We start from the raw sequence: 20779 nt of genomic DNA, 5'->3' as shown, positions 1-20779 counted from the left end.
CTGATCTACCCCAGTTAGATTTAGGGCCAGCCCAGTGAATTCCACTACTGACCTCAGTGCACCTTTGTGGCACTAAATATTAACTTTGTTTTTCAGTTTAATTCATTCTTTAGCTTGTTCTCAGAGGGTAACATAGAAATAAAATACTGAATTGCCTCCACTAAAACTTCACTTTTTTTTCACATCAATAAGAAAGGCAATGGAAATAAGTTTCTTACATTTGTTGTCTACAGGAGGAAAACAGCTTAACATTTTACCTTATTCCTTCTCCCATTATTTTTAGACAACAGCTTTTGCTCCCCACGTTATGCAACTGAATAGAGTCTTCTGCATTTTTGAATACTCAAGCAAGGATACATGCAAGTGCTTCAATTGCACCTTCTTGTTTGGTGTTGTCATCTATTGCTCCCAGCCACGGTAGAACTTGCTCTAGAAAGATATTCATTGTTTCCATGGTAGCTATTTTGCTCATAACACCTACACAACGAGCAGCCATGTGTCTCACTGCAGTGCTCGGATGTTGAAGGCACATATAAAGATGAGGCAAGTGCTGAATTAACTGAATAGAAGGTGAGGGGCGGGAAAAAAAAAGTTACCATGAGCTATTAGCAAATTACTGAATTATTCCGAAATAAACGGTTTCTTTAAATCACTGTTGCTTCCCAAAGAATGGTTAAGATGGCTCCTTCACATGATCTAATTTTCAGAATTGAAAAATTCTTTCAGAAGAAAAAATGAACTTTATTCCAGCTTGCAAATTTGTCCTAGGCTGGTCCCATTTAAGTTTAGGCAGATCAATAATCACTGTTGCCAGTCTTATTAACTCTGGGTGACAAGAAAGGCACCCACAAGGAAATTCCCATCTTCCCAAGGGGATACATGTGTATACAGTCTTTTTTAAAACAACACAAATATGTTCTTATGTCAGATGTCTTAAATAGATGGTCCAGTTCTTCTTAGTCATGCAGTCCCTAAATATCAGCCTCACTGAACCTCTTTAACCTTTAACCTCTATTACCTCCTAGAGAAAGATGAGGCCAAATACTTATTCTGCTCAGAAAGACCTCACAGGGGATAAACAAGGGAAAAATATAACAGTATGGAGTGAACAAAGAGTAATGGTACCTTCCCAATATTTTTTTCTGTACTCCAGCAATTTATGGGCAGGGACATAAACATCTCTTAGCCAAGAGATGTTTAATATCCTAAGAGACTACGGCTTTTTTTTTTTTTATTTCTTTAAGGAGGGTGGCAGGGATGAATCTATATATACTATTAGCATCTCCAAAAACAATCTCCACGTTGACTACACAGTTACATATAAGTATATAGAGATAATCAGATATGTATTTCTACGCCATATGCCAATTTCACTTATAATCACTTCATTATTTTATTAAAGTAGGTAAGAATTGTTCTGTATGAATTTGCTCCATCTACTCAATTTTACAACCATTCCTTATTCTCATCCTTCCCCATCATATCCTTCTCAGAGTTCTGGCCTACTTATCTCCTGCATGGAGCCTTTCCATATATTGATCTCAAATGCACACTAAGTAAGTTTGCAGGTACTAAATTAGGAGAAGCTGCTGACTCCCCTCAAGGGTAGAGAGGCCTGGCAGAAAGATCCTGACAAATTAGGGGGCTGGGCGATTGCCAGCCACATGAAGATCAACAAGAGCAAGTGCTGAATTCTGCACCTGGGACAGGGGCAACCCTGGCCACATATACAGACTGATGAGAGGCTGGAGAGCAGTCCTGTAGAAAGGGATCTGTGGGTTTTGCTTGACAGCAAGTTGAACACGAGTCAACAGCGCACCCTGGCAGCCGAAAGGGCCAGCCGTACCCTGGGGTGCATCAAGTATGGCATGGCTAGTCAGTCAAGGGAGGAATGATCCTTGTGGGTCCCTTCCAACTTGGGATGTTTTTGTGATTCTACGATTCTGTATTTTACCCCTATTCACAATAGTCAGGTGCTAAAGTGTGCAGTCTTTATTATTACACCTCTCTTGCACTCCAGCTCTGGCCACACAAAATACATGTCAGTCTATCAGAAATCAACCCATTTCAGTCAGCCACGTAACACAGCATAAATTTTTTATCTGAACTTTAACAAAGGCATCCTCATATTATCAGTCTGTTTTCCAGGTTTAAAAAATTGGGTATTAGAATAAATTAAAGTTGAGATGCTGATTTCCATGCAACACAACAGCATAAATAGTATCATAACTCTAACTCATCATGCTTGGGCATCTCAGCCACCAAAGGGTAAGTCAAGTCTAACTGTAGGTGTTTTGTTTGCTTCTTGAGCTTTATTCCACAACTACTGTAAACAAATACTGAATTTAACATCCCATAGGATAGAGGGGAAAATAGCTTTGAAACATAATAGCTAACCGCATGACGGCAGAACGTTATGTCTTCAGTTTTTAAGACTAAGATAAAGGACTTGCAGAACAGACAAGCTGGCATATATAATAAAAACACCATTCAATCAAAACTAGAGAAAGACCTGAAAAGAAACCCTACAAAATGAAGACCTAAAACAGTGGCAATGAACAGACTGAACTGCTTCATTCACAAAGCTGCTTTGGAATATGATTACCAGAGGATGAAGCTGAACATCCATTGAAGCTGCTGTCGTTTCAAAAACCTGTAAAGAGTTTACTAGCTCTTGGGCAGGAGCATCTCCTTTTTCCAGCAAGGACTTTCGGTCTGTTAAAAAACAGAAAAGACGTTCAGTTTCAGATTAACATGCCGTCCCCATTCTAGTAGTCCCTCAAATTAAATCAAAAGTATAGTTACCAAAATTATTTATGTGAATGTTGTTCCTTAATGAGCCAACCATAGCATCCCAGAGATGTGGCAATCCTGTTGCCATTTCAGCACCAAAATGTTTAGCTATAGTAGATAAGGCAAACTCAGCTCCTCTTCTCTGAACAACATATGGTTTCTGAGCCTAGAATTAAACAATTTAACAAAGTAGTGAGAACAGATACACTTAAGAATGAAGTACATCTTTTTGTTTGTTTCAAAGAAGCTTAATTTACTAAACAAGCATAAAAGATGATGAAAATTAAGTTTCCTCATTTGGTAAGAGTGCTTAGGTAGGAGTAGGAGTGCTATCAAGGTTACTAACATAAGGTCAAACTCAGAAACATTATTTTTGCATTCAGAAGCTATACAGATGCTTGCTGCACAGGCCCTAAACTGTAAGACTACTTTATTATTTATGGTTAAAAAAAACAAACAACAACAATAACAACAAAAAAAGCAAAAATACCATTCCACACACAACCACACTACTGATTTTTCTGGATAATAATTATTTTCAAGGAGGCTCCCATTGTTATACAGGTATTTGATTTTGATGGTGGGAATTTACAACATGTAAGTTAATATTTTTCTTCACCTTTTTTTATGCAGGTAAAAGTGAAAATCTTTTATAGCAGATTATTTAAGTTCTATACGTTTGGGCATGTGGCTTTTGCTGACACAAACCCATTTCAGCTCAAGGTTTTCCAACTGGTTCATGTTTCAGAACTTCATATATTGCCAGTATTGGGGGACACAAAGAACTGCAACATGTTAGCAAAACTTTCCAAAGCAATACTGGATTTGTTATTAAGCCCTTCTCCCACTCCCACCCTCTTCAGAAGGTTGAAATTGGTATAAATCTCCCTAATAATTAAGAATAAAATCCACAATGCTGTTCAGTAATCACAGTTCTGATTAGGATCATGTTAGATCATTTGATAGTTTTATATGAATAAAACATTTACAGAAAAAGGTTTTACACATCAAGCGTGGAGGTCAGATGTATGTCCTAACTCCAGCTGAATTTGAAACAGTTTTTAATGCTTCTGAGTTTCCATTGTGCATCAAGATGACCAAAACTTAATGTGGGTATCAGGATGCAATCACAGCATTGTGAAAATCCATTTGTATGGATTTATACTGAGGTACTCATGTAGTGTACTAAATGTAAAATATTTCAGAAGTATTAATTTGCTTAATGACACACATCATCATTAAATAACACATACTGCTTGCATCACAGAATTATACATCAACATTACATTCTCTCGGGGAAAGATCCTGGACACCCTTTTTGTAATGCTATTGACTTCACTGAATTCAAACTAATAAAGGGGAGGGGTGGACATGCAAGTTGAAAACGCGAGTTTTTGAACTTTACCTCATCGAGTTCTGTAGGAATGCTTCCACTACTGCCGGTGGGGAGGTCTGCAATAGGGGCTTTTGGAGCTTTTGGAGTAGGGCCTCGTCGACTTGTGATGGCAAAAGCAGCTTTCTGGTGTCTGTACAGTGTAATTATTCCCCTGTGCTTAGTAACTGTATGATGCATCCCATCTTTGTCAGAGTTGGGCCCTACAACAGAAGACAGAATAGCTGACAACAATTTAAGCTGTGATTCAAAAAGGAGGTGGAAGCGATAGCCACCTACAAATCATCTGCAGATCTCAGCATGCTTTGAAAACAATGGATAAGCATCATCATCCTCAGGGACAGAGAAAAATTAAGTACAGAGTGGAATTACTCTGTTAAGAGCATATTAGAGACTTGACAAGGAAATCTGTGTGCAAACTGCCAGATGAATTCTTATTCATCAAGAAGTAAAACTTCAGTCAAATAAGAAACCTTTGCACAAGTTTTTACATAAACTGGCATATGTCCTGAAGTTCAAACAAACCTCTGTAATCCTTAAAAATAGTTAAACATTTTGAAACAAAAGCAGATGCCATCAGAGTCTTTTGATTTGTTGATGTTTCTACTTAAGTTAATCAGTTTAATTTTCAATCAGATGTGAATGTATTACTCCTCTGAGATGGAGTATATGTTACAAAAAAATGTATAATGGTAAAACCTTAAAGTTGGTTAAAAGCTTTAAAAATATAATGGTTTTAATCTGCATTGTTCAATTGTTAATCCATACATTTTTAGCAATGGACAGTCATCTAAGGGAAGTCCATGACCATAGTATGCACAGGACGTTTTTGTTCATTTCAAACACTGTCCTCATCTTTCTATTAGCCTACAGAACATAAGTCAGATTTTTTTTTCCTTCTTACTGACAAGCTACTCTCTGGTTCCATAGTAATTCAGTTTCAATGAAAAGCTTCATATTGCACGTAAATGAAGTTGATAATGATAGGTGAACAACAGTAAATAACTGAAAATCAGAACTAAAGTCTTTTATACACAGTTTGTGAAAAACACACACGGCATTAACCTATACACTGTGTGCAACTGCAAGATACCTGAATGAAGTAATTACTAATAAATGAAGACTTAGTTGCTGGCATTTTAAAAACACTGAAAGCATGACTCACTCAGATACTTATTTTTTAACAGTTCAGAGACAAGCACAGACAAATTTTTAAGATCCCAGCAGTGTTACGTATCATACCTTTTGAATTTTCATGGCTACTCTGAGGCTGTGCAGGACACGCTGCCAGTGGGGTAAGATGTGGATCCACACAGAGAGAATTGCAGAGATTTTTTATAATCTTTGAGTTGGGACAAGGAGACCTTGTTGTACACTGCTGAAGTAACTTTGCTATGCATGAAGCCACATAGTTCTGTACTAGCGTATTCTCCTCTTTTTTGATAGCTTCCATTAAAGGTTTTATAACAGGATTTAATTTTTCTGGAAGTTGCTGCAAGTTCACAACTGCACACGCAGCAAAAGTGTGGACTCGCAGATGCAGCACTTGCCACTCTTGATTTGTTTCTGTAACAGTCATTTGGACTTGTTGTCGTTTACTGTCCAACTGTTGTAGAAGTTTAGGATTCAAAGGAAAGGATGATGTCACTTCATTGAAAACAGAAGTAACCTAATAAAGAGGAAGAGAAAGTTACAAATCTGTGTCATTATAAAATGGGATAGCCTCTGAACACCGAAGTTTTCATGGCAGAAGAGTCATTTCGACAGGTATCTTCATCTCCATTTTTCCAGCAAATAACAGGAAATGCTGCAAAATTTAGTTTCTGGAATCTTGAACTTCCAATTCAAGGGAAAAATTGGACATATTAAAAACATTTAAATTCTGGATTGTGAAAACTAGAAGAGGTTTAGATACTTCCCAAAATGTATCCTATATCCACCAGATGTATCCAGATATTTTGGTTTACCAATATGAAAAAGATAGAGTGATGAGGAACATGCTATGAATGCAATAGGCCAGAAAGGATGTGTAAGGTTCTGTGCACGCAGAAGTTATTTCTAAGCTGATTTTCCTTTGAGGTAAGACGGGTTGAGATAAAATCTAAGGAAAAAGTCAACACAGAACAGTAGTTGCAAGACTTGCCTTATTTCCCCTCCTCCCTCCAGCTGCATGACTATTGTTGCTTAAATTTGTCACAGGAAACGGATTAGAAGCACCATGAAGTCATGGAAACACTGAGCTTATTCTGCTGTTAGGACAGCTGGACTCTGAAATGTTTAATTGCCTTTTACTTTTAAATGTTCGGGTCAAGTCTTTCAACTATGAAGCAGTACAAACCCAATACTTATCTATATAGCTGTAGAAGCCTTAAGTTCTACTCCATGTGACCCTGATGACTGGAATGACCAAGTTGGAATGACTAAGTGATGCAGAAAACGTGCTAGGAGAAGCACAGCATTTTTACACCTAATTCATGGAGACAGATACTACAACAGACTTGGCTTGGTCTATGTTTTTTAAGAAAACCTGAAGAGTTGAAAAGGGAGCAGAAGACAGCCACAGAAAAAAAGCGAATAGCTATGGTATGCATTTTCTGAAGACCTCAAATCCAGAATGGGTATCTTTTGAATATAGATACATCAGTCAAGCAGCTGTATTACTAGACTGACGAGTAAATAGTTGAGGTATATGAAAACTCCTGTACTTCACATACTAAGAGCTTTTATGATTATGTCTTCACCTTAGGAATCTACTCAATTTAGATGGCAGCCCTAGTAAGACTGGCTGCCAAAATCCCTTCAGCCCGTATAGACAGTTATCTATAACTTTAAAGATAGGTTGAGATTTCCAAGTTAAGCTGCTACACATTGCTACAAAAGTATTACAGTCTGGGAATTTGAAGATCCAGCATCTTCCTAGGTTCTCATCATGGCCATAATCATACAATCTTTAACATTCTCTTGTTCTTCTTCCCAGCATCCCAGTTGCACAGACAAACCTGTCCAGGATCTTGATTGCCTTTCTTCCCCCAGAAAACTGTACCACATCCATCCCCATTCATTCATCCCTCCAAATCTACACACCTTTCCCACCCCAGACACCTCTAATTTAGCAGGCTTTCAAATCTACAAGCTCTTCATTTACATCCTACCTTATCTGTCCATGCTCTTTTTTCTCTTTGATTCAGAAACCATTTTGGGGTTGGAACAAAAGCCTTTTAATCTGTTGTCCCAACATTATCAGCTGTTTTTGCTTACAGAACTTTTCACATCAAGGGCTACCTTTTATATGTAAAGCACGTCTAACACTGATGTTTTCAGATATATAAAAAAGAGCAATTTAACAGGCAGGAGGAAATAAAAACCCTTTTAAATACAACAACTTTTAGAAAGCTCCCTTTGCATGAATTTGCACAGTTCATTTACTAGTCTTTTGACAATGGTTTGAAACAGTTCCAGCTGCTTTGTTCTGTGTAGATTTCAATAGTCAACCATCTACCTTGCGTTCTACTTAATTTTTGGTATAATCTGTAAACATTGCAGTGTGTGTGGGGGGGTGTACTATCTATTACACATCTCATGTCAAAGGAAGTATGAAGTCATCATACGATTTCTGAAAGTAATAATTATGCTGAATATGTATTTCAAGACAGTAATAGATTTGAATGAAGGGCAGGCATGCCTCTACTTACCAGATCATTTGCTTGATCTATTGTAAATACACTGCAGTTTATTCTGTTTCCGATATCAATATGTGCATCAGCTAATAGTGAAATGAGTTGTTTACATTCATTCTGCATTCGTGTAAAAGGAACAGCAATTTCATCATAATAGAGGTGTTCAGAAAGGACCCCAAGTAAGCGAGGTTGCACACAAATGGCCACAGCTCTACATTCCTGTAACAGAGAAGATACATAATTTGTATTTTTGAGTAATCAAGATTTCTTTTGTTCAGATATGGGTAATAAACAGCAGAACCTAGCTACAGAAATCCAGGTTCCAGAGGGACCATTAACACTTTTATCCGTATTAAAGGTATTACAGATTATGAACAAAACTTTCAGTCTGCCACTAGAACTGGAGTGATCGTGAACATAGGAAAGAGTCATGTTAAAAGGAAGCATTGACCTCAGATAACATGCATCTTGGATAGACTAATTTGTAGAAGAAATGTGAACGTATTTACTGATTCATAGTTCTAACAGTTGGCATTTAGCTACTAGAGTAGCATAATTTATTCCTGCATCGTCTAGCTATCAAGATTTTAACATTTAGATGTACAAATACCATTTTAGCTTATAGACTGAAATTTTATTTCAAGCTGAAGTAGCAGATGATGAGCTACGGATCAAGTTAGTAAAGTCAAATTTATTTTTGCTGCAGAAACATCCTACCTTTTGCAACGCCGCCCACTCACAGATTACTAATGCAACACTAATCCTCTGCAAGGCAGATTTAGAATTCAAGTGGAAGAGCAGTAGCTGAGCTAATGATTCAGCTGGCTTTATTTCTTGAGTAACGGTATTTACACCTGGGTCACAAATACAACAACAGAGTGCTCCCAGCAACCTGACAAAAGGAGAAAGAACAGTTGCTTCAATGTTACAATTACTCATCAATTAATGATTCAAAATGAAGATGCCAAAAAGTCTATGTGATTAGATTATAGCAAAAACATTGTGCAACAAAAAGAATAAATTGCTTTTAAATATTTTTTTCAGGTTTCCAGTAAACTGACTTTGCTGCCATCATCCGAGCTCGCATGACAACATAATCCCTGGTTGCTGGATCTTCTGCAATGCTGTCTGCCCCAGCAATGTACTCCTGAATCACCTCCTTATTCTGGGTTTGACCTTGACGCAGTTTAGTACCTGCCTTTTCCTGCGGAATAAAGTTGAGAAAGGTTTAACATAAATAAAGCAATAGAGAAGATGAATTCATATTCCGTAACATTTCCAATAACCATCATATCCTGCAAAAATTGGACTAACCCAGAACATTTATTGGATAACAGACTTCTGAAAGTAGTTCATTATTATAAATCCCTTCTCCATTAACACTTCGCTTTGGTCCCATTAAATGAAAGATATTGTCCCTTCACTTGAAAATTAGTACTAATCCTCAACATGTAACTGAAAAACTTCATTTTCAGTCCACACAAATGAAGAAGGAAGTCTCTTTCAGAATCTTCTTCAGAAATAAAGTAACACTTTAGACTTAATCCCACAAACAGTTGTTAAAGAAATCACTGTAGATACAGAACCAAGTAAATACTTGTAAAATACAAGATCCCCTTTTAGCATACTACATGACCAAACTCTGAATTCTCATGAGTAACTTGAGAACTATTTTGCTCTACAAAACTGGGGTCTACAACGTAGGTTACATTTGCAGTTGTGGAAAGGCAACACTACTTCCCTCTTAACACTTTCAGAAAATGTCTCTACTACTGTGCCTGGTAATCATTTTCCTATTTTCCTCATAACACTTAGTGAGGTCACATTTCACTTACTTTTGATCTGGTTTTTACTTCTAGCAACATATTTAAGTCAATCGGTAAATGAGATGGCTGCATCATTAAGCAGAGCCAGGCTCCCATCCACGGACAAGCAGCTGCAACCACATACTGTACAGATGCCTTACTTAACAGTTCCAGCCATACCTGGGGTAAGAAACATAGTGCAAATCATGACAATTTTGTGGTTTTTGTAAGATCACATACACGTTGATAAAATGAAGGAACCATTCTGCTCCCTTTCAGTCTCTATTCTATTTCTATCAGACTCTATTCTGCTCAGTCTGTATTCTACTCCCTTTCAGTCTGCATCACATAGGTAGACTACAAATAATTAACAAGAACAGATTATGCTTTATTGGCACAAAAGAACAGAGGATACAAAGAGGTAGATACACTATCAGTATATATCTAGGCCATAAGTCATACAAATACCTTGTGAATAAGATCCAGAATTTCTTGGTTGCTTTCCAAGATACAGAACTGAAATATGTGTCTCAACATGTCTTGCAAAATTGGAGTCAGCCATGTTGAAGAGCTCTGAAACAGGAATATCGTGATTGAGAAGATTCCAATATGCATCATAATAAAATGCTAATATCTCCAATTCTTACCTGGTCTTGAGTAGAGAGTAGTGTGAACAATGTTTCCAGTGCTGCTTTTCGTACAGAAGATATAGTATGATGCAAGAATGGCCACACACGTGGGACCAACACTGTGAGTGACTGCTGAATGCTAATATATGAAATAGAGATAGAGAGGCAGTGAAAATGGGAAAAAAATAAAAGTATTGTCACATATGTTGGATAATTTTAAGTGAGAGATCAAATTACTACAACTTAAACATTTTAAATAGTTTGAGTCAGTATCATTATTTTTCATAAATATAGAGGTTTTTTCTTATTGGTATAAAGCACTAGCTGATTTAAGCATGTATTTTTACTGTGGTGCTTCCTAGATTATACTTAGGCCTTTGTTCAAATATTTAGAGAAAATATATTTTTAGTTTTAAATTTATTATTAGGCATGATTTTAAAACCCAAGTTTGGTTTTATTTTTTTGTGTGTGAACTTGTACATCAACTGATACACATAGTACGCGTTGAATTACAGATGGGGTTAGCAACAGAGCTTCACTCTTAACTTTGTGCAAAAAACAACTTCAGTAGGGACAATCATTCAGAATGTGAAAGGCGAGATGTTTAAAGTGGAAATACTGCTAGTTTAGTATGTGTATCACAAAAAATGTTAACATACTAACATGCAATCCCTTTAGTTTGGCAATCCTGAATAGCAGCACTGTCTTCAAACTTAAAGGATTTATTTTACTGTTCCAAAAAGCTAACAATACCTGCCCTTTGCAATTAAGAATTTATCTTTCAGAAAAAAAAGCCTTAATATAAAGAAATAAGGAAGGAAGATACTTGCCTTTGAAAAAGGGGCAAAAAAGAATTCCCCATCATACATAACAACAAGCAGTTAACATCTTCCCCCTCCTTTCTTCAGTGAACATTCCAGTAACTTAATTTACCCACTGCTTTATCCACCTTTCAGTCAAACATAATGTGAATTTTTAAGTTTGTAGCTTTCTTTAGAACTATTCTAATAGTAAACTTCTACAGGCATTTGCATGTGTTTTAATGTAACTAGTTTGCTCACTTACTTGGAGTTTGTCAACAGGAGCAGACAAAAAAGTTTGTGGACAGGGCCACCATGTGAGTGCAGCTAATATGCTTTACAGAAATACCCAACACAACCAGAGGAGGGAAGAAAAAAAAGTCACATATAAACAATATCTATTACCTTTTAATTATTTTGGTGCCCATTACTAATGAAATGAAACTAGAAGCACTGTCCTAACCTTCCCTTTGAGGAAAAGCCAGAGTAAAATTAAACTACTGGTTTAAATTGAGCATCTGCTTCTATGTGATTTAAGGCAACTTTGATTATCCCAATCTGAAAATAACTTGACAGTCATACTGAATACTGGAGTAATACTAATTAAAAAGTTACCTGCACTTGCGGACCTGAGGATAAGTCAGAAGGGAAGAAAGAAGGATCATGATACTGTTTGTGGAAGCTGTCAAGTCATCCAACTCCAGGAGCGCATCCCACAAAGTATTAAGAATAAAAGGCACCTAGACAAGTAAGCAGAAAAAGTTAACACAGAAAAAGAGAAGAAAAATATCCAAGTGCTAGTTGTGTTATTTTCTTTGCTCAGACCAAAAGTGAAATTTTCAATCAAAATCAATGGAAAACAGCTCAGTCACCTTCTGAGACTGAAGGTGGACCAAGCTTTCCACTACTGGTACTAAAGATGCTGCAGCAACAGCTCGGACATCATCATCCAGATCTTGGAGACCTTCAATTATTGCAGGTAGCACTTTAGGCAATAATGTGTCGATCATGTCCTGCCAAAAAGACCAAAACAATCTTTAAACTTAAAATCACATAATGCACCAAACAAATAAAATGTACTTCAAGTGTGTGAATAAACCTCTTTGTTATATAACCAGAAAGCACAGGTCCAAGAATATAATCTAAATATTTGAAGGTACCATTCATGAAATAAAACCTAGGTTTTATATTTGAATGAACTTAACTTTGTTCAGCTTTTGTGTAAACAAAACCCAGTGTTTGCTGAATAATATGATTAATAAACTAAACTTCTTGTAGCACAGAGCTCTGTTCACCTCGCGTATGAAAGTATGATAAAAACCAGACAGGTACAGCATCTATTTATAATCTGTTTTGTGCAAGTAGCTGTTAACAAGGTTACAGCAATACAACTATGTTGATACAAAACTGCAAATTTCTGCAGCATGGATTATAAAGATGCAGTTACACATCTTAACCCACATGAGAATGCAGTGCAAGCAAATACAGTTTTATCATATCAACCCGTTGTTCAGGCACATCTTCATCTCTGAACAGAGCTTTCTGTTCCAAAACTCTCTACAATTTGTCACGAAGGTTATTACCTGACGGACCGCCAAAGCGTATTTTATTCCTAAGAGACCACCATGTCTCACTTCCCACTGCTCCTGTGTAAGCAGCTTCAGGAGAACATCGACAGTTTTATGAACTCCAGTCTCATTCATATGTTTCAATACTACTCCCAAAGTCTGAGCACAAGTCTCACGCACTGGTGCTACCACCTAGGATAAAGTAAATGAGGAAACAGGTATTTCAATATGAAATTTGACTTAGAAATAAATCAATGAGTAGAATCAGGTGAGCAAAACTGCTATATGAGGTGAAATTTGTGTTACCTATTACTTTGCAGTAAGCATCTCATAGCAGTTACAGCAGGCACATGCAGTATCAGTCTACAAAGCACAGCTGATCTGCTGCAGTATAATCTGCAGAAGTCTGCTGATCTACCTGTTCACTCAGACAACTTACTTCATCTGAAACAAAGTCTCCAAATCTGTCTAATGCAAACACACAAAGTAGTCTAATAACCAAGTCTTCCAGCCACTCCTGATGCTGCTGGATCATCTGTAAAAAGAGGAAAAAATGAACACCTTGACTATATTTATTCATAGAGGATTTCTGACATGCTTACATTCACTAAATTTATATCAAAAAGGAATCCCAACATATGTTTAAATTGACTGAATACAGTCAACTTGCACAGATAATCAAGGCAGAATAATCAGCACTAATTCAGCTCTGCCCTGGCTTATCACAAACATCACAATGGTACACATAGTACTTTTAATCAAAAGGCTGGAAAGCACCATGTAAGGCAGACAGATGATTTTATCCCCATACAACACACAAAGGTAAGGTCACTTACATAATCTGTACTAAGTAATGTCAGTGTGTCCTAGGCAAATCAATTAATGCGTTTGAAGAATATTTACAAATAAACATGAACTATGAAGTAGTACTTCTTCAGTGTGGGAGACCAAGTGAAAAGAACTCATATTTCAGTCAAGTCTCCTCCAGATTAAAGTAATTAGCCCAAGCTTGTCTTGAGGCTCTGGCATCCGTTAATTAGAGGCCCTATAGCTTTGTAACTCCAAACCCCAGAGCAGAAGCCCCATAAAAGGAACTACTCTGACATCATCTTTCTCCATCCCCACTGTTGGCCTACTAGATCAGCATTTCCCTTGAAAACTGTAATTTTAATAAACATCATTATCACCATATTATGGATTATATCACAGAAATCATATATAATGTCAAAGAATTATAACTTGCATGTAGCATGCACAGCAGCCTTTGAAGCTAGCCTGGAGTACACAGGCTCTTTCCATAAATAGATAAGAAACCGATCAGAGTATCTTATCATTGCAGTGTGTGTTATTATTACTCCACAATCTCCATGGAACAAATACAATCCACATGGAAGCAAGGAAAGATAGCAGCTTCTATCTGTTTTCCCCATACACAAAGTATGCTAAAGTAGTTTGATCTGCGTATGAAAAAGATATCTCCTCATTCTTCAACGCTCTCTAAACCACAAGCTTTCCCTGCTGCTTTTGTAGCAGGGAAGTCAGTAGGAATCTGAATGAGATTCACTATTAGTAAACAAGTTACTACTGTCAAGAAATTTAAACAAGTGTTTTCCTTCTAAATACATAGAAACTGTTTAAATACTTATGCTTATAATACAGTAACCAGACTGATAGGCAGCTTACTATTTAAGTGAATAAAATCAGATGGCCTAAGACACTTCATTGAACCTAGTTACATCATCAACTTAAATAGTGAATTTTGTTTCAGCACACTTCTAGCATCACCTGTAACTAATACTTTTCTAGTATGGAAGTTAGTATTTAATAAATTTACACACAGCCCACATATTAATGCTTGTTTATATATTAGTATGTTTTTTTGCAGGTTTTTTAAAAGGAATTTAGCTTTTCATCAGTAGATGTAGTGATTTGATCCATATTATTTTGAGCGGACAGATCTCATGGTTTATATTCCCGCAATATCACCCACCTCCTACAAAGATTAAGTATTTTAAGAAGTCATTTTGCTAAACCTAATTTAAGAATTCAACATGACTAGAAACTCACCTCTTCTAAAGAGCTGTCTCCCATTTTACCACCACTTTTACCATGAGCTTTAAGTATCTCTCTCAGTCCAGTACCCGCACCATGTCGAACCTAGAAAAGTGAAAAAAATGGGAATTTTAAGATATTTAGGAACAGAAAATAAAAAATACACTGTTTAATTGAAAACACAGTGGAATTCACATCAACACCTTTTTTTTTTTTTCCACATCATCTTCTTCTCTTAATAGAGACGTGCAATACTGTAGAATTAGTGGTATTCCACAGATTTGTGGACAAGGTAGTATCTTATTAGATAAAATGATGTACTTACAAAAAAACAAGTTGTTTTTGGACAGGTTAGTATTTATTAAATATTTGTCAGTTTATGGACAGAAGCAATTCAGAATTGCTTCCACTTTCTAACAGAGAAGATACTGTTATCATATTTGCAGTAACGTAGCCAGTAAAGGCAGTTTTCATTTAGTTTTACTTCCCTATGTTACAAAACACTAGTTTTTGGACAAAGATTAACAAATACCAATAAAGTCACCTTACGTGAATCTCAGGAATTACCTAAAAGGCTCTGGCAGTTAGTTTCTAAATCATTGCTATTTCTGACTTTGCGAGAAGGGAGAGGCACAAGGACTGCTCACAGATTAACCATTTATAGTAAGTTTATAAGCTACAGGAAAGCAGCACTTTTAGTAAACTTTGTATTTAGTAGACTTTGTATTAAACAAAATTTAGACCCCCAGTGAGTATCTTGGGGTCCGCAAAACAAATCTCTGAGAATTACTCTTCTGCACAGCTTACAAACCTACCTTGCTTGGCTAAACATTGCCAAAAAAAAGTGAACAAATGATATGCGAAAGCAAATTATAACCACATATACGTTCCCACCAAGCAGTTGAATGCACTAGGAAGAATTTTGGAAACTACAGAATAGCAGTACAAAGACGTGCTACAACAATACCTGTTTCTCTTATTTTTGGTCCCTAACTGGACACAACTGACTAATCAAGAAAAGCCAGCACAATAGTTACACCAAACCTCTGTGTTTGCAACATTTTAACTGGGTTTTCATTGAGAGACCTTTACATAGGTTTGCGTAGAACTTATTCTGTGTTTTTTCTTTAATAAAAGATATTTGATATACATACTTGTTGCTAGTAGAAAAATATTGTATTTCATTTCATGATAGTAACAACTAGAGAGGAGTGGTTGGTAAGTCCTCTAAGTATCAGAGTATTTTACATGAAATGCAAACTGAAATATGCACAGCTAGTGGCTGCTGGTAAAATCTATAATCAAGACAATAAAAAACAGCCAGAGAGCAGAGTCTTAAAATCTCAACTGTTAATGATACATTGATCACTTGTTTATACAGTCTGGGATTGCTTATGAACTAGTTTTCACAAGCCAAAAGTAACACTTTGCTAGTTAACTTCTCAGCTTCTCAAAACACAGAACAGCAGCAAGAAAGACAAATGTATAAAGGAAATACCAGTAGTAGGATTCATCTCACCTGACTTCAGCTGCCTATAAGCTAGGCACTAAACTAGTCACCCAGGCTGCCTATAGACACTGCAAGAAGATGCCAGAGGGTCATTTATAAACATGTATTTTGAGGTAGTCTAACCTGTTTTTCCATCAAGAACATATCATAACAATGATTTTGTATTGATCTACTTCCTTAATTCAGATGTGCTTGCCCTATATCAAATATAATAAGAAGGCTATGAGAATGACTGCATTTCAGAAGACAAGTGGACTTTGACTTCAACTGCAAACAGCCTGCTTTCAAATAGGATGAGGCTTATTAGTTTAGATGCAGTGATGTGCCACATGAATGCAATTACCCTTCTTCTGGGCCCAAAATAATCATGCAGGCTGTGTATGACTTATCTCTGTGTTTCCAAGTTTGAGGTCAGTATAGGCAGAGCCAACTTGCTATCACTGAACCTGTGATACAGATAATGCCTAAGTACGTTACAGTTGTTGCTAACATTTAATCTTTCAAAAGATTAACTTTCTTATGACAAAACTGAGGTTAGTTGACAACAGTTATTCCCATCTTCTGTTCAAGGAAGGAAGTCTGCTGCCAGCCACTTCGTTATCTTTGCTTGGAATTTATAGAAAAGTTTGTGGAAAATAGTGGAGATTGAATAAAAGCATGAGCAGAACAGTTTTGAATCTTGAGCAGAACAGTTTTGAATCTTGAAAACAAGTTCACAAGGCAACCAAATATATAGTTTTTGTAGTTGGTATTAAATAACTTTTAAAAAAAACTTAAACATTCCTTTTTATAAATGAAGGGAACAAACAACAATTTTGTAACCTACTCACTGTTAAGTGATTTTTTCTCCCTTTTCTAACTGAACATTAGACAAACATGCATGCCACTGTTGTCAGCAACACTTGCACAGTATTCCACGAATTCCTGATAAATCCAAGCATGTTTTAATTACTTAACTCTTTTTGCTCAAATTTCAGTATTTCCAAAATTCTCATTTTATTTCCCCTTTAAATAAGTCTTAGAAAAAACAGTTAATTTCTCTAAACCAGATCGGTCTCGACTTTGTAATCTATATTTACGATTGACATAATTTTTGATACCCAGTAAAATCCTCAAGTCCTAAGCATATGATTTCTGTGCTTCTGTTTAAATCTACTTTTTCTCAAACTTAGAGTTACACTTCAGATACTGCGTGTGTCTTACCTCCCAGGAAGGGTTAAAGAGATCATTGCACACCTCTTCACAAAAACTTTCGAGAGGCCATTCATTTGCCTAAATTCACAAAAAGTAAGTATGAGACTACCAGAGAAAGGGATCAGGTGAACATTTCTTACACTGTATGCTACTTAGATACACAAAGGTAACAAAGACCTCCAAAGCTTAACCAAATAAAACAACTTCTTCCACTCTTCAGAAACTTTGCTGATTGGCACTGGATATTTTAAAAGGCTTGCGAAGTTTGGCTGGTAGAAGTATAACCTCTTCCCTAGGGTAATTAAGTTTGATCTTCTGGAATTCAGTCTCCTTTTCGAACCCCACTATGGCAGAAGATTCAAGTTTCATATCCCCTCTAGCGACTCTCTGAATTTATGAACTTTGCCTTTTAAAAGTGTAATAGACAAACCCCAGTTTGAAATTACACTAGATAATCTAATTAGGTCAATTAATCAAGTAGTAAGCACCATCCTCACTCATAATAAGCACCTCATAAGACATATTCCACATTTCTGAAATCCAGGAGCATATCCATTATCTCCAAATTTCTTATAAGCAAGTTGACAAGGCTTTGGAAAAGAAATTATGATACTAACATTAGGAAGTTCATGCCATCATAAAGACAAAGCATTTAAAAGGCGAACAACCAGCATGTATTCAGTTCACAGTTGTCATTAATCTTTCATAAATGCATTTTCACAGCACTGTTTTGCAAATAAGAATTTAGTTACTAAGCTGTGTTTGGAAAACCTTATTTCAACTTTAATCAAGATACAGTCTCTATAAAATAAACTTTTATGCACTATTTGTATTCAGGTATAGCATTTCTAACAGTTTTTCAGTTGATTGAAGCAAATGCAAATTTCTTCTAAGACTAAGGTATTGTTTAAATCTTAAACTACTAAAGATATAACTTAATTCTAAATTAAGCCTAAATTAAAGCGAGGCAAAGATTAAATGAAGTATACATGAACATTTAGATCAAAATATTTATGACTGTGTGTAATCTTGTTTTCTAAGTGTTCAGCACAGTTTTACAGTTCAATATCCAGGTCTGACACCTGTAATCCACCTACTCAGGTTCACTTGGATAGACTATTACCAAGATTAAATGTGTTTTCTTCTCAATGCTGTACACAGTTCAAAGTCCATTTGCTTCACTACATACAGTAAGTTGCCAATAACATTGTTTACTCTTTCTCATAATGCTAGAATGAGTAAAGAATTTGGGAGCATAAGGAAGTTTTATTTGATGTTACTCTACTAAACAACCAAATGATCATTTTTGCTAACAGCACATCATACCTCTTCTGGAGCATTTTCTACCAGTGTTTTTGAGTCTGTGGCAGGTTGGTTAATGACAACATTTGCAACTTTTCTTCTCTTTTCTTCTGGTTCCCCATCAGTGCTGTCATTGCTGAGAAGGAACAAATACAAGTTTATGAACAGAAAGTATGCTTTAGGGGAAACAATTACTTCTACAACTGAAGTCTCAGATACAATAAAAAGTGCGACAAGAACGCAAAATAAAGAAGTTTAACACCTTCTGAAACACGCACAATAGGTACAAAGTTGCAGGTAACAAAATTCAGTGTGGAGGCAAATTGACAATCTTTTTCAGCCATTTCAAAGAAATACAGCAATTCTTAAATAAAACCAAGGAGAAATATTTTTGTTTACTGCTCATTATGAATACAGCAGGTCCAATAATGTGTCACTAAATTACCGTGATGAAGAACATACCATACATAGGAAAGTTATATCTATAATTTTTCATTATCATCTTCATAATTCTCCCATTTTCATGAATTATTCTCAAGACATATTTACTAATAGGGACAAAACAGAAGTTTTTAACTGTACCATTGCATTATTCCAAGACTCCTCTACAGCCAGATTCTTAATAGAGTCTACTGGGAATGAGTACAACAGTTGCGTTTTACCATCAACACGATTACCACGTAAAATATTAAGAGGCAAAGACCGTAGGAAGTTTTTCAACAGATAAATCAAATTACAATTCAAGCCTGACTGAAAAAAGAGCAAAACAGTTCACTCTTATACCTCTTCTCATTAGCTTCTACTGCATCTCTGGATCTTTGCTTTGCAAACAGCTTAGCCATTCTTTTGGCTTTATTCTTTTGTCTGCTGCTCATACCAGCTCGAAATTCTGAGTCAATTAACTCAGCAGCCTGAAGAGTCTGAAAGAGAAGTCATCCATTGTCAGCAATTCTTACAACAGAGGTCCTGAAAAATCCCCAAACCCACATTGTGTTCAACCTCCCCAGCTCTCCATTATTCGAAACTCAGAGCAGCAGTTTGACATGAAATAATACTAATGTGGAACTATGATGCTTAAGAGTTCAGGAAGCCAAAGCATACCATGTCAGACGTTGATTATCATATTTAAAAATAAAAAAAATTATAACTGCAGAAGCTGAAATAAAGCAAACCCACTGTATTATTCCTTGCAGTCAAACAGCCCGAGGTTTTACCTACAGGTTGTTTGTTTACTAGTGAAACTGAAGAAGGAGAATAGTCCAGATCTTCATCATTGAACAGATCTTCAGTGTTCATCCCAATTGCAGCACCCATATCTAAGCCAAGCTTCTTCTGTAACAGTTTCCTCTGCCGTGCTATCCGCTCTTTAGGATCAATTTCACCTTTAAAAAGTTTTTTAAAAAGGCAGACGTGTCAAGATTTCCAGACAGATCTATTAGTGAAGTCTTGCACAATGAAATAACATAACACCAAAAGTCACAGAATTAAATTCTATTTAGATAATACATAAATAAAATCTTTCAAACCCATTCATAATTCCTAGGAAGACCTTTTTGTTGTGGAAAATACAGAACTACCTTAAAGTATATTTTTAAACAGAAAGTAGCTGCCATGAAATTCATTAATTACACTTGGTCTACAAAAGAAAAAATAATGAAAAACTTTTTTTTTTTAATAGGAAAGTGCACTTTGAAAGGAGAGAACTAACACTTAAATTAATCCAGCAACTGATTCAAGAACTAGTGCTTTGTTAATCACCACATGCATCCCTGTGGGATCTGGTAAGGTTTAAGGTTGATTTATATATTTTTTTTTTAAAACTTTTTGTTCTCCAAACGTTTGTCTTCCGTTGGGAAACAGAGATCTAAGAAATAAAAACCACCAGTAAAACCCTCAAATAACATTCAATCCAATATTCTGTATTAAGTTAGGCTGAATCGGAACCTGTTTTCTAAAGAAACATTCTTCCTTGCCACATGTGCAGGACCAAGGTATCTCCTCTCCTTCTGCCCAAACTGCCAATTGCAAGGCAGACTGATGCGTAAGGATGATTTT

The 20779-nt window shown here is 36.2% G+C and overlaps 1 protein-coding gene across 3 annotated transcripts in view; it reads right to left on the bottom strand.

The window, feature by feature from the left end:
• Positions 1-20779, bottom strand: part of BTAF1 (B-TFIID TATA-box binding protein associated factor 1) — a 48291-nt gene that overhangs the window by 12025 nt on the left and 15487 nt on the right. For 2 of the 3 annotated variants that reach the window (XM_048060419.2, XM_048060420.2), the window contains exons 5-24: positions 19943-20106; positions 19508-19644; positions 18749-18860; positions 17432-17500; positions 14734-14823; positions 13106-13201; positions 12682-12858; positions 11971-12111; positions 11714-11838; positions 10316-10436; positions 10137-10241; positions 9699-9848; positions 8925-9067; positions 8581-8755; positions 7879-8082; positions 5429-5855; positions 4199-4389; positions 2806-2959; positions 2606-2715; positions 358-559 (exon numbers count right to left, since the gene is read on the bottom strand). In XM_048060419.2, coding sequence (XP_047916376.2) covers positions 358-559; positions 2606-2715; positions 2806-2959; positions 4199-4389; positions 5429-5855; positions 7879-8082; positions 8581-8755; positions 8925-9067; positions 9699-9848; positions 10137-10241; positions 10316-10436; positions 11714-11838; positions 11971-12111; positions 12682-12858; positions 13106-13201; positions 14734-14823; positions 17432-17500; positions 18749-18860; positions 19508-19644; positions 19943-20106 — 3093 coding nt within the window. Of the gene's footprint in view, positions 1-357; positions 560-2605; positions 2716-2805; positions 2960-4198; positions 4390-5428; positions 5856-7878; positions 8083-8580; positions 8756-8924; positions 9068-9698; positions 9849-10136; positions 10242-10315; positions 10437-11713; positions 11839-11970; positions 12112-12681; positions 12859-13105; positions 13202-14733; positions 14824-17431; positions 17501-18748; positions 18861-19507; positions 19645-19938; positions 20107-20779 lie in introns of those variants that run through there. The other variant, XM_048060421.2, reaches the window with a different exon arrangement.

This window comes from Anser cygnoides, chromosome 7, assembly GCF_040182565.1.
Source record: "Anser cygnoides isolate HZ-2024a breed goose chromosome 7, Taihu_goose_T2T_genome, whole genome shotgun sequence".
In the NCBI taxonomy this organism is placed as follows: domain Eukaryota; kingdom Metazoa; phylum Chordata; class Aves; order Anseriformes; family Anatidae; genus Anser; species Anser cygnoides.
The sequence above is the reverse complement of the archived record's forward strand: the minus strand, read 5'-3'. Positions and strand labels throughout refer to the sequence as shown.